The following is a 13441-nucleotide window of genomic DNA, read 5'->3' as shown; positions in this document are numbered from 1 at the left end:
ATTTGCCAGCACGGTGCTATCAGCCCTCTGCTGTGCAGCCTGGCACACATCCTGCACGGTCAGTCCTGCAGGCTTGGGGAAGGAGGGCTGGAAAAAGAAGAATTCCCTTGATTAAAAGCTCTGTTGTGCCTCAATCGCTGCTGTTTCTCCGGATGGTGTCTGGCGTCCCTTCCCTCCCCGGGAATTCTCCCATGCACGAGCACAGCCTAGTGCCCAGGGCCGTCATCACACGCTGAGCAGGGGAAGCAGCTCGTCCCACCGCCTGCCTCCAGCGGGCTTTTAGGGAGGGCTGCAAATCCCTCTCTTACCTTCAAAGTCCTTGTATTGGAAAAGAAGTTTCTGAGCCTAATTATGAGCTCGAAGACACCGTTTAATTGTTTCCTCCTTGATTAGAGGCAGAGGAATTTAAAGCAGAGGAAGCAGCCTGAGAGGATGGGGTGTTTCTAGCCAGTCATGCCCTTTAACCAGATTGATTTGTCTGAGGACAGACACCAACTAACACATATATCTATATCTGAAATCAAATCAGGTACCTTCAGAGAGCTGTCACCAGCACAGACAGTGTTTGACCAGCTAAGAGATTAAGGGAGAGAGCCCATCCTGGAGTGCCTTACCCAGAAAGGGAGCAGCAAAGGCAGACTCTGGAATTCATTACTCTTCGTGGGAGGAAAGGTCATCCCAGAGATCATGCAAGGAAGGTCCTGGAGAGCAAACACTGCAGGTTCTTTCCTCTCAGAGGGAAGAAAGCTCTCCACCAGATAGCTGGAATGAAATCTCTAGTGAAGTCTTTTACACAAACACCACCTCCATCCCACGGAATGGAAATGATCAAAGCCTTTAGTTTTTCATCTATTCAACAAGAGAGCAGTGTTGAAATGACCCTGGTCATGAACCAAAGGGTAGTTCAAAATTTCCTTGGAGGCATTACTATTTTAAGTGGTTTGAACACAAAGTGCATTATACAGTAATTGCACACCATATGCTTTCTGTGTTTTGGTGTGAAGAGGCTGCCAGATGGGCTCTGACACTTCTAAGCTGAAGTGTCTGAATGGAAAAGATTAGAAGATGGAAAAAAGTGTCAGGATCACACTAAACAATTCTGTTCCTTATTTTGTAAAGTGTATGGCAAATGCAGAGTTGGCAAGTTCTTGACCAGATGACAAAGATATTAACAAAGCAGAAGTTGTACAGGATGCTCACAAAACTAAGGTATCACCACCCAATGTGAGTTCTGATAAGCCATAAACAGAATAAATTTGCCACATAAAATAGTGGTTGGCTCTTCACTCTCATCCTTCTGCCATTATGCACAAGGAAATGACTTGGGAATAATCCTCTTCCTTAGCTTACAGACTGATTCAGAGAAAAAGGACAGAGAGGATGATACCTAAACACAAAGGCACCTCCTAGCATCCATAACAAAATTAAATAGTCAAAAAGCTCATTTAAAGCTTGTAACTATTTCAACCTTTGCAGCAGTGCTGTATTCCAGCTCACTGAATGAGCAGGAGTGGGAAGGTGAATATTTGGGTAGATCTTCTACAAAATATCTCAGCACCATGGGACACAGATTTTGTAGTTACAAGTTTCTGTGTTATGACTCAAATAATGTAGTACTGCAGTCTTGCAGATCCCATGCAGGGGAGCAGCTACAGTCAAGGTATCTAATGTGGTAACAGAGCTCTCCTGACTTTTTGTAAGAGTTAACCCCAAGGTTCTGGTCAAATTCTACCTGAAAGAAGTTTAAAAATGAGCTTTAAATAAAAATAAACCCTTTGACTTCTAGTGGGACTTTTATACCTGCATCATTCAGTTACTTTTTCTCTGAAAAATCCTACTCTGCCTTTCTGACTCCTGTTGCCTTTTTGCTGTGATAGATTGTTCTGCTGGTGCCTTCCTGAACTGCTGCCCTGTACAGACAGAACCAGCCTATTTCACTTCAAACAGGACTGTTTCACATTACCAGAAATGAAGGATGCTCACTATTTACCCAAGAAATAGTTTGTTCCCAGTTTTAAGACACTTTCACTGCCATACCACCAGGTCTTTACAACAAGCAGTATTTTTATAATAGAGTATTTTCCCCATGCTTCAATACCTCTGTGTCAGAAAACAATTAGGACACCTTCCCCACTACATAAATTAGTATCCTGCTATATAAAAGGAGGACTAAACACTGACATACTGACCTGGCAACTTTAGTTCTACCAAAGCAAGCACTACAAGCCCAGTTCCAATATCCATGACAAAGCTTCCAAGTACCAGCACTCCTATGTCTGCAATTCCAGCAGCCCCAGAGCTGCTGATATCCTGGATGTGAGTGATTGTTTGTAGAGAGGGGGCACTGAAAGTCAACAAAATAGCTGACAATCTGCTTTCTACTCAACTTCCTCTGCTTTGGACAGGGTAAAAAACTTGCCCTGTAGCACTGCACCCTCCAGATGCTCTCACTGTATCACTGTTTTTGTGACACAACCAAATTAATAAAAGCCTCTTTCCCAGGGGATAAACTCCTCGGGAGTCCTGCCAGCAGGGAAGAAAAACAGACAGTGTCTACACAGAATAAACCACAAACCACCCCTTTGAAGTGAAGGAGGAGTCATTTAGAAGCAGCTAAATATGAGTTCTTTCTGCTTTAAAAATCAGATGAACGATTGGAGCTCTCTGAGCAAGTGGCCAAGTGGTTCCATTCCTTTGGGTCTGACTGTTTACAACAGGCTTCACTCCCACCCTGCACAGAGGTTCAAGAGGATTATGTGTTTCAAGCACTGTGAACAGCCACTCTCACCACTGCCAAAGAGGGAAAATGCCCTTTGAGTCTCCTTGTAACTGGGAAGGAAATCTTTTATTTTCTATGCAGAAATTCCCCAAATAAGAACGAACTGCATATTCAGCCTCATTAGAAACTGCAGAGGGAGGGTGGAAGGTTGATTGACGTAATATTTTGGTAACTGAAATGTACGTAAATATAAATGTTATATAAATATGAGTGGACCAACAGCACATAAAGAAAAGACAAACATCTTACTTTCCTAAACTCAAGAAGAGAGCCCAACCCTGAGAGATGATCTGCAGCAGTTGGGGTTCACAGATTCATATAAAAATTAAGAGTAATGTTCTTTCCCATACTTCTATACTTTTATTTACTTATTCCTTCCCAGGAATTTATTTGCTTATGGCTCTTTTTTTGCCTTTTAGAAATGAATACATTTTTGCTTAAGGACATTCATAAAAATAAGATAATAACAAACCAAGGATGAGTTGGGGGGGATTTTTTTTGCAGTTCTCTTACTGCATTCAAAACCCTTTTACAACTTCCAGCTTCTTCCACAGAAAACACTCTATGAACTCTTTGTGCTTGGATCATGTGAAACCATTCTGAAATCAATATACTGACAAGAATCTGTTTGACAAATACATTGATAAACACAAGCCCACTGAAGGAAATCCTCATTCATGTAGGCATTAATGACTGAAGGAAAAGATGTTTGTCTGAGTCTTTAAACAATGGCAGAAAACACATTAAAACCAGACAGATTATCACACACTGCACATGGGGATCAGTTTTTCTACACTGCCATGAGTTTATACTTCTGTTCAAAGGCACATCTGTACTTACTTGGTCAGCTTATGGCCTTTCATTGCAATGAGGAATTCTCTCACAGTCTCGGGGCTCTGGTACCTACAGGGTGTTTTTGAAATGTACTTCAGTGTCTGCAAAGGACAGAAAGAAAGAACATTTCACTGCACAGTTACTATTTGCTTTACCAGTTGTGTATGAAACAAGCAGATCTCGAAGAGCCTCCTCAGTACTACTCAGAAAAACTGGGAAAGTCAACTCAGGTTTTGGGGTTTGGCTTTCTAATTTTTTTTAACATATGGAAGTGCTGTCATAGATGAGACAGGTCACTCATATTGTTCTGCCTCCAATAAGAATATACTGAAATTTTCTGAGGGAGTAAGAAATCTTATCTAACTACAACTCCATGTACTTGAAAACCACATTAATACTTATCCACAAAGCCCCAGTGAATTCCTTCCATAAAGCCCCAACCCAGCCAGCTCCCCCCACACCCAGGTGAGAAATACAGCATTGACTATTCCCTCTGTGGCTCTGGACCAACATTATCTGACCTGTCCAGAGCCCAAAGCTGCACATTGAAGGGCACAGCAAAGGAGGGAGTTTTAGCTCTGTCTACTAAAAACCCACCTGCTGTTTTGTGAAGAGACATTTGCTCCCTTGGTCTGAAATAATCTCAGGTGGTGGTAACACTGTGATCAAGACACACAGCTGTGCTGGATAGTATCACTTATTTACTCTTCCTTTTCAAACCAATAAATATTTACAGATCCACAGCTATTTCAAAAAGAACCAAGATAGGAGGCTTGGGGGTTTACTGTGGTGTTTATTTTTTTTTAATTGTTTTGGTTTTGTTTTTAAAAGCACCTAGGAAAGTTGAATTCCTATTCATCCTTAAACCCACATTACCTTCTGCCAAGTTTTCCTGTGCTCAGTGCCAGGGATACTCTCACTGCCAACCCATAAATCACTCTTTAAACCCTCTAATCTATGATTGTTTTCATCCTTTATCTGCACATTTGGCAATGCTTTCTTGAAGTTCACAGAAGCAGATTAGGTGGGTTGCCACAAATCTGAAAGGACACTGTACTATTAGAAATGTTTATCTGACTTGAAACAGTTTATCTTTGCTCCATTTTTTTGCATGTAACACCCACTAACCTCAGCTAACTTTTGCAGATGTTACATTAGTTTGCTTTATTTAAAACAACACAATTTCTAACAGATGGACAAGACACAATGTAATTCGACCTGAGTTAAAAAAAACCAATTTGTTGATAAAAAACCCCACACAAATTCCAGTTCACAGTTGACTTTTCACTGGAAGTAGCTTAGTCTTCTTTAGTATTTATTGTTGCTTGAATTGGACCCCAAAATGAAGAGTTGGAAATAATAAGCATCAACAGAAAAGTCAAGGAAATCCTTCCTGAACTGTGTGAATCAGCAGCTGAAGGGTTTCAAAGAGCACTGTCAATGCTTGTTTGGAATTTAGGAAGAAAATCTTCACCTGCTGATACTGCACAGCACTTAAAGCTTAAAATACCAGCACAACTGATTCGTGATGCATTTAATGCACTGTAAATGCAGACATATGTGTGGTAGGATATCCCATGCACAGATTATCAATAATAATAATAATACTCCCATAATACTCTGAGTTTCTTTGTCAGAAAATCTTTAAGCTGAATATTTATACTTGAAATGTCAGAAGCCAAAAAAGCTGAATTGTGTTCACAGAGCAGAAAACAACAGATACTGGAGAAAATGAGCTACAAGAAAATATGTAAATGTATGTTCAATGTATTTCCATTAAAATCTGCTCTCCTTTAAAAATGCTTGGTAAGGAAAATAGGCTTCAACAGCACATGAGAACTCATCCTGTTTAACAGAGAGAGAGTTGATGAAACATAAATTTCAGGACCAGTTTCCCTGGACTGCTGAGAAATACATTTAAAAGCACAATAAGGTGCTGGATAAACCTCCTTTATGTAAGCCCTGTCTGACCTTTTCAGATGAAATGAAGTTGTTATTCACCAGTAATGACTGGAATGAAATCATCATATTGTCATGTAACAGAATTATTTAATAGGAGTAATTCCTTTTCCAGTTTAGTTGTTTCTTGGTAATTTCAAATCATGAAAATGACAAATATACAGCAAAACAAAGTTCCCTTCATCTGGTTATTTCAGTACCAATGGCCACAAGTCTGCACAGAGCTCGTGAAGACACACTCAGCAAGAATAAAGACAATCCTGTAAGATCAAATTCTGGTTTCCTTTCAGGCAAATATAAAGAAAATAGACATAGAGTTTATACCATGCACAAAACCAAGCATCCTATGGGTATTTAACATACAGAAATATAACAAGGCAATTAAAGCTTTAAGGTGCATCCTGATAAAATTTACTTACAGGATCTTTCTCAGCTGTTTCAGAGAGGTACAGGGAGAGACTGTCAGTCTCCATGAAGGTTTAATTTAGATTTTTTTCTAAGCCACTATTTTGTTGAACACGAGGCTTGGGAATTACAAACTCTATACCTTTTCAAACAAAGCCACAACTAAAACAAAACCAGAGCCTAGGCCAAATCTTATTCACATGAGCAGTTTCAGTGCTCAACGGAATCACTCATGCAAGCAGGGCAAAGTGCTTTCAGCTCACTGTCCATCGGGGTGCTGCTCATGCAATTCTCCAGCACAGACACAAAGGGTCACACTGCAAGTCCGGACCAAGTTGCTAATTTGAGATATTTAAAATGTTAATATTTGCATTATGTGATTTGAGGGGCTCTTCCTGGCAGGAGATGAAAGGTTTATGACCAACCTGGCGTCCGGCTGATGTTATCTGTACACGTGATTTTGCTTTTCCTTTGACCAAAAAATAGAATTTAAAATAATCTATTTTAGTAGGAAATCATTAGTTTCATTCTGTTAATAAAAAAATGCCATATGTGATCTGTCTGATCAGTTTTGAAATCATTGATCATGTGATATCAATTCCTTAGACGACTGCAAGTTCTGCCCCGTGTATTAAAAAGAGAGAATATTTGGAATTAAAAAAAAAAAACAACACATAAAACTAAAGAGTTCAAAACCAGGGGGGGTTAAAATTCTTTTTGTGATAGATTTTAATAACAAGAGCTGCATGACTCTGCCCTGAGAGCACAGTTACCCTGCAACCTGAATAAACTGACCACAGACCAGTGGCAAATCAAATATTCTACTGTGCTTCTTAATAGGGGAGATTTGATACTGAATTATTAATATGCAGACCTAAGGATGTCAATTTCTCCAGCTTGGGCTAATTTTCAAAGGACTTTGACAGTGCTACTCACCTCATACATGATTGTGTTCAGGTTCTGCTGGCCAGAGCTCTGCTTGTTTTTCCCACTCTCTTTGCGCTGCTGCTTAAGATCAGTGAGTAACTGGAACACCTGAGGGGAAAAAATAAAGTGTTTTAGACCACTTGAGAGTATTTTACCTAAAAATATTATAACAGGAAAACATAAGTGATCAACAAAAAATCCTATCAACCAAACAGCAAAAAAAACTGTGGCTGTTTTGGCCCCAGAGCGATGAACAGGTATGTAAATTGTTTTTTAATAACTGTGGCTATTTTAAACAGACTTTCAACACTTGTTCAATGTCACCCAAGAGCCCCAAGGGAGAAGTTGCCAGGAGGAATGTGACTTGTTTATCTCCTGTCCTGAACAGAGCTGGGTCATGCCCTGCTGTGCTGGCACTGAGCTCCCATTTACATGAGTGATGCTTGAAGCAACATCTTGCAGCAGTTTATGGCTCTACTGGATTTGTTATGACAGATGTACCTACAGCATTAAACTGGATACATATCCTGCCTCCCAGAGAGGCATTTTTCCATTGTCTGCAAAATAAAAGTAAACTCTACACCTGTCACACTGCCAGGAACCCACTAACTCAAGGCTTGACCTACAGATGCTCCTGAGATTAACGATCCCATCATAAATTCCAGCAGAGTTATTCATAAGTGTTACAGTGACCAGCATGGTGTTGTGGTATGTTAAACCACAAGGATTAAATTAGCTTTCATCACGAGGTAATACAAGCAGACATTCTTGAAAAGCATGTAATGAAGTTGTCTTCACATTTATGATGCCATGAATATCAGTGTAGGAGTGAGATTCATCACTCCTAGACATGCAGCAAAACATGCAGACAGCATCACCATTACTGTTTTATTCCTCTATTAAACCACACTAGAATGATATTTCTTCAGATGTTTTGCTTCTGGTTTTACAGTATACCCAGAGTCAACACCCACAGCAAAGTACCATGCCTTACTGTTTATCCCCTCATTTTTAACCAGCTTAATTCAAGATCCAGATCCAATGGCATTCCAAACTGACAGGGCCACAGAAATAAGAAAAAAGCATTTCTAGACAGTGAGAAACATGAACATGATCAGCTATAAATCCAGCAATTACTTTGCACTGCATCTTCTATGAAAAAGGAACCCCTGTCAATCCTGACCTGAAATCCAAAACTCGAGCTGTGAACTTTTACCCAATAAGTATCTGAAGAAAATGCAGCCAAGTGGCAACAAAACACAAAATGACAACTCCAAACTCGCAGAAGAACTGTAGGCATGGAAAACACCTGTCAGTCCTGAATGCTCCTGTCAAACACCACTTTCTGTGAAAAGTATCACCTCAGTTTGGAGAATGTTGGCTGTGCCAGTCAAATTGCAACTGGCAGGAGGAGCCAATGGAAAGGTGTTGGCAGTTTTAAGGGAATCAGTACTTTGAAGAGCACTGAAAAGCCATACTTGCTATTTTCTTTACTGCAACAGTATGTTTTTAACAGACACTTAATATTAGTTTGGCTGACATAGTACCATCTATTTCTTAGGCAAGAGAGTTCTTTCCAGGTACCTCATTAAAGCCCTTCTAAGTCACCAGATGGTTGCTCTGCTGTTCACAGGCAGATGCAGCTCAGGATAAAACACTTCAAGATTTATTTCAGAACAGAATGAAACAGCTGTGCAATAAAAAACAGCTTCAGCAATAAAATAATATAAACAAAGCACTTGGGTTATTAAAACTGTTCCAAAAATTACTTTAATAAACAAGCACTGAAATCTTTGCATTACCTGGCTGAAGTTAAACCAACAAGGCCACGACATTTCTTTCCACCTCACTAAAAAAAAACCTTTACTGAGGAGAGAGGAGAATTATTTTCTGCTGTAGATAAGTTCTGAGTAAGATTATTTTTTGTTATATGAATGCCAATATTCACTGTTTGCTGTGACAGGGCACTGCAGCCTCCTCATGACTCCAGGCTAAGGTACATCACTGGCTTCTAGGAGTGTTTATCCTGAGTAACAGATCTCAGACCAGCTTTAAAAAAAATTTCTGTCAACCATTCCAGGGTGTAAACCCACATTTCCAGTAGCTCTGGTTTTAATACAACTCTGCATTGATAAGTTACAGGTTCTTAGATGAGACTGTACATCACAACAATTCAGTTAAATAGGAAACACTGACTCCAGCAGCTGAAAAACGTTTAAACTTTCTGGAAGAATTCCGGGACCAAACAGATAATAATGCAGTATCCATTACTGGCAAAACCATCTCCAAATCTTCTTTAAAAAGCTTGTTTTCTTAAAAACAAACCAAATGCAGGGGGGTGTAAATCACCTACAGGTCCTGCTGATTGCCACTGCCAATTTTCAGCTTCCAAAGGTTACACAAGGGACTGGTGACAGCTTTAAACTGCTGGTTTAAAACCAGGATGCAGATAAACTTACCTCAAAGTTACTCAGCAAGGCAGCATTTGCATCTTTTCTAAAAGGAAAGATGAAACCCAATTAATTAGGTTGCAAATGAAACTGTTTAAAGTTTTTCTTTGCTGAGTCCTGCAGACTCTTAAAGAACAGACACTATTTTGATTAAGTTTTTTTAAGAAAAGAAAACCCCAAGAAATCTATTTTTTGTGATTCTACATTACCAAGTTGTTGCCACCTTATTTTTCCACATTGTTACTAGAATTATGACATATAGAATATATCTTGCACAATTTGCCCCAAAAATCACAATACACTTGTACAACACACTCCTACTCAGCCACCCCATTTTATTCACTCACCCAATTTCATACACTAAAATCAAATTGCTTTGCCTCTTCCTTATAAAACAGGCCTCTAGTTTTATTTCAATAAAGACTGATGGGAAAAATAATTCAGATTACACACACTATTTCTTTATAAGTCAAGAGCACAGAGAAAAAAAATACAATGAGTATTTTAGTACACTGTACATATGTGTGTGTATAGACATAGATAGGGCACTAATTTACATGGGTAAATTAATTTATCAGTCAATTTTTTTACTGAGTAAAAAAAACTTACTGCATTTCCTCTTTATTTTTTGCATTTTTATGGGCCTAATTCTTTAACAGGAGGGCAAGTTTCCCATTTTCCAGCAACCAAACACCTCCCCACTAATTAAGCAAGAATCCTTATCCACCACTGGCAGGGTGACATATTTAGACTAATCAGGCCTCTATTACTACTGGATATTGTAATTTTATATTTTTAAACTGAAAAAGGGAGGAAAAACTGACAGGGGGACATCCTATATTCCCTGAACAACACGTTCTGCTGAGCAGTCAGTAGCCACAACAACAGAAAGTTTCCATACAAAAGGAAAAAAAGGCCTTTCTCAGGTCTGTGCAGCAGCTTATGGGGAAAAAAAAAAAAAAAAAGAACAAAAAAGGTACAATGTGTTGTTAAGCACCGGCGACTGCCTGAATAGAACTGTCACGTTCATCACTTTCAAACGAGTTAAATGAGTCCACAAACTTCCACAGGTTCTATCATTGTTTTTAAATGAAAAGGACCTCCTAAAATACGCTGAGATGAACTCCAACTTCCATTTGCTGACTGGAGTGAAACTCCAGCGAGTGAGCTCAGGCACGCATTAGTTTTCATTCATGTTTTACAAACCATATAGCTTCGGTTGTTAGGTAAATGCAATTCTTCAGAATGTTTGCATTCAGGCCGTGGCTGCAGAAATCCCCCAGGATCAAAGACATTCTTTGTCAGAGATAATAATGCTATAGGAGAATTACATATGGAATTGTTGAGTTGAGTAAGTGAAAGGGTCATATAGAGTCGATGAGCTGCTATGCAAATGAGCCCGTGGAATCAATCTGAGGCTAAATTATTTAAGACAACTGCTTCCTTTTTTCATTCAAACCCACTCTGTCATTCAGAAAAATACTTATTTTTTCCCTACAGACAGCCAATGATTCAGTCTCAAACCCTCAACAAAAAAGGCCTCCAGTTTTATTTGGATAAAGACGGACGGGAAAAAATAATTCACATTACACACCTTTTTATAAGTCAAGAGCACGGAGAAGGAAAATACAATGAATATTTTCATAGTGTTTCAGCACAATTTCTGTCGTGCTGAAATACCAAAATTATGAACTGATGAACTTTTGCAGAACTTATAAAGTAGAAACAAAATTTTCTTCAGCCCCCACTCTCACGAAGCAACTATCAATTTTAGATTCAGGAAACAAGAAATTCTACATAATGAACTCTAAATAATGAATTCTAACATATATTTTAAGCAGTCGACTGAACAGTGTGCTTAATTTTTATGAGATTAAGACTTAAGCAGAAAGGAAAAGAATTTTCATAGTAATGCCAGAAGCATAAACACTTTACAGAATCTTTAAATAGGTAATATTTGCCCAAATTTTAGTCCAAACCAAGATATTCTTGAGGTCTGCTGCATATATCAAAAAATACCTTAGTATATGGCATCCCAACTCTACAAATATCACTGACACTTCACCCTTTTAAGTCTACTGCTTCAAATATGGTGCATATTTAAAAAGCAATATTTTCTGGAGGGTTCTTTTCTCTAATAACAGATAGTTCTGGCAGGGTAAATCCTGGAGCAGTTTTCCTAGTTGCAAAACTTCCCTCTATGAATGCCATCAAGCAGGAGGTAAAAGATGAGGAAGATTAAATTCCTACAGTAATTTAAGTGCAAAATGGACTAAATTGTTCCACTCCAATTAAAGGAACGTTCACCAACAGCTCCGGATTTCAGTCCCCACATCTTCTGCCTCTGAAGCACCTCCTTTTTGGTACTAAAAGAGGCAGCATCACTAAAATATACTGGGCTACCCAAAGTAATAAAACCAAGTGGATGTATAAGAAGTCTCACAGATTTACTATTACTGGTATCAAAAGCACCTTTCTCAGCGTACAACAGCAGGATCAGCTCCTTTCCCTGCAGGCTGCCACTCGTGTTGAGACCTGTGTCATGCAAACCCCTCTTTCAACAGATGTTTCTTATCTGCTTTTGAATTTTATGTCTAGAAGATCTAATAATTATAATATAGAAGATTTAATAATAATAAAGCATCCATGGATTACATGACCAGAGTAGTTCAGCTGATTTTGGGGGATGCTGATACATCCCATGGGACTGGCATCCTCCATGCCCCCATTCTTAAGAAACCAGCACCCTGTATATATAAACATGAAGTTTAAGGAGCTCCACAGAACTCGGGAGTTTCTAAGCTTCAAAATTAGTCAAATCCTATTGTTTTGTGCCCAGGTTACACTCCAAAAATGGAAACACGCAGCACTGTCAGCACAGGAAGGCAGAACACGCTGCCTGGTGTAAGTGCCCTGAAATATCGGCCACGATTCTCTTGCGTTTGCAATTGTTGGCACAGACTCCAGGCTTGCTCCTTCTCCGGCATGTCCAGCTCCTTCCTACACAGTCATCCTCCCGATGCCGCCAGAGGATTCCCGTTCCACCTCTCCCGGGGCACAGGCGGGCGGGGAGATGGGACCAGAGCGAGATTGGCCCAAACAGCTGCTCCAAGCAGGATTGTTAAAGCAAATAAAACCCCTCCGTTTCTTAGAACGCCTGAACCCGCTGCTGGGGGGGCTAAAGGCCCACTACACCTCTCATACACCTACTGTCCCCACAGGCCCATGCGGATGTACCCCCCCACACAGACACCTCACAGGCCCATATGGATTTACCCCCCACACACAGACACCTCACAGGCCCATATGGATGTACCCCACACACACAGACACCTCACAGGCCCGCACGGATGTACCCCCCACACCCACACAGATGTAGCCCCGGCCCCGCAGCCCCCGCTGTCCCCACAGCAGCCCGTGTCCCCGGTTCCTCCCCGTGCCTTACACCTCCATCTTGTCCGCCCCGCCGCGGCCTCCCTGAGGCTCCTCCCGCTCGGCTCGGGCACCCGCGGCCCGGTGGGAGACGGAGGGGGAAGAGCGGGGCAAAAGGGGAGGCTGAGCCGAAGGAAGGTTTGGCGGCCGCGACGGAAGCGGAAAGGGAAGGAGAAATAAGGAGGAAGGGGGGAAAAAAAAAAAAAAAAAGAGAAAAGGGCGACTGCATTGGCCGGGAATCGAACCCGGGCCTCCCGCGTGGCAGGCGAGAATTCTACCACTGAACCACCAATGCCGGCGATGAAGATTCTCTTCCCGCATCTCGCTTTGTACGCATTCTAGAAAAAGAAGTTAAAATTGCCCTGAAAATTCGCCCAGATCGACAATTAGCCGCTATTAAATATGATAAAGTCAAAGCAGTGTCGCGAAGGTCCTTCCAAATCTCATCTCTAGCCATGTGCTGCGAGGCTGAAGTAGTTGTGTAATACTCCTGTTGTCTTTTAAAGCACCCGTCGACTCGTCAGCGCCGGGTGTCTTATCAGCCATCACCATGATGCTTTCCCATTTGATCTATGTGCTATTAAATGTTGCAAGAGCCCTTTTCGTTCTCAGTAAACCTGAAGACACTTCACTGAGTCCAAATAGCTGAAAATCC

General features: G+C 40.6%; 1 protein-coding gene and 1 non-coding gene across 3 annotated transcripts in view; both read right to left on the bottom strand.

Annotated features, from left to right (window-relative positions):
- CRCP (CGRP receptor component) overlaps positions 1-12952 on the bottom strand; it is a 29263-nt gene extending 16311 nt beyond the window's left edge. The window contains exons 1-4 of one of the 2 annotated variants that reach the window (XM_064677873.1): positions 12800-12952; positions 9364-9400; positions 6914-7012; positions 3620-3714 (exon numbers count right to left, since the gene is read on the bottom strand). In XM_064677873.1, coding sequence (XP_064533943.1) covers positions 3620-3714; positions 6914-7012; positions 9364-9400; positions 12800-12807 — 239 coding nt within the window. In that variant the 5' untranslated portion in view covers positions 12808-12952. Of the gene's footprint in view, positions 1-3619; positions 3715-6913; positions 7013-8213; positions 8233-9363; positions 9401-12799 lie in introns of those variants that run through there. The other variant, XM_064677874.1, reaches the window with a different exon arrangement.
- Positions 12953-13010: 58 nt separating this feature from the next.
- TRNAG-GCC (transfer RNA glycine (anticodon GCC)) lies at positions 13011-13081 on the bottom strand. The gene has a single exon. It is a non-coding gene; the product is annotated as a tRNA-Gly (tRNA).
- Positions 13082-13441: the final 360 nt, after the last annotated feature.

Source organism: Pseudopipra pipra, chromosome 21 (genome assembly GCF_036250125.1).
Source record: "Pseudopipra pipra isolate bDixPip1 chromosome 21, bDixPip1.hap1, whole genome shotgun sequence".
Taxonomy (NCBI): Eukaryota; Metazoa; Chordata; class Aves; order Passeriformes; family Pipridae; genus Pseudopipra; species Pseudopipra pipra.
The sequence above is the reverse complement of the archived record's forward strand: the minus strand, read 5'-3'. Positions and strand labels throughout refer to the sequence as shown.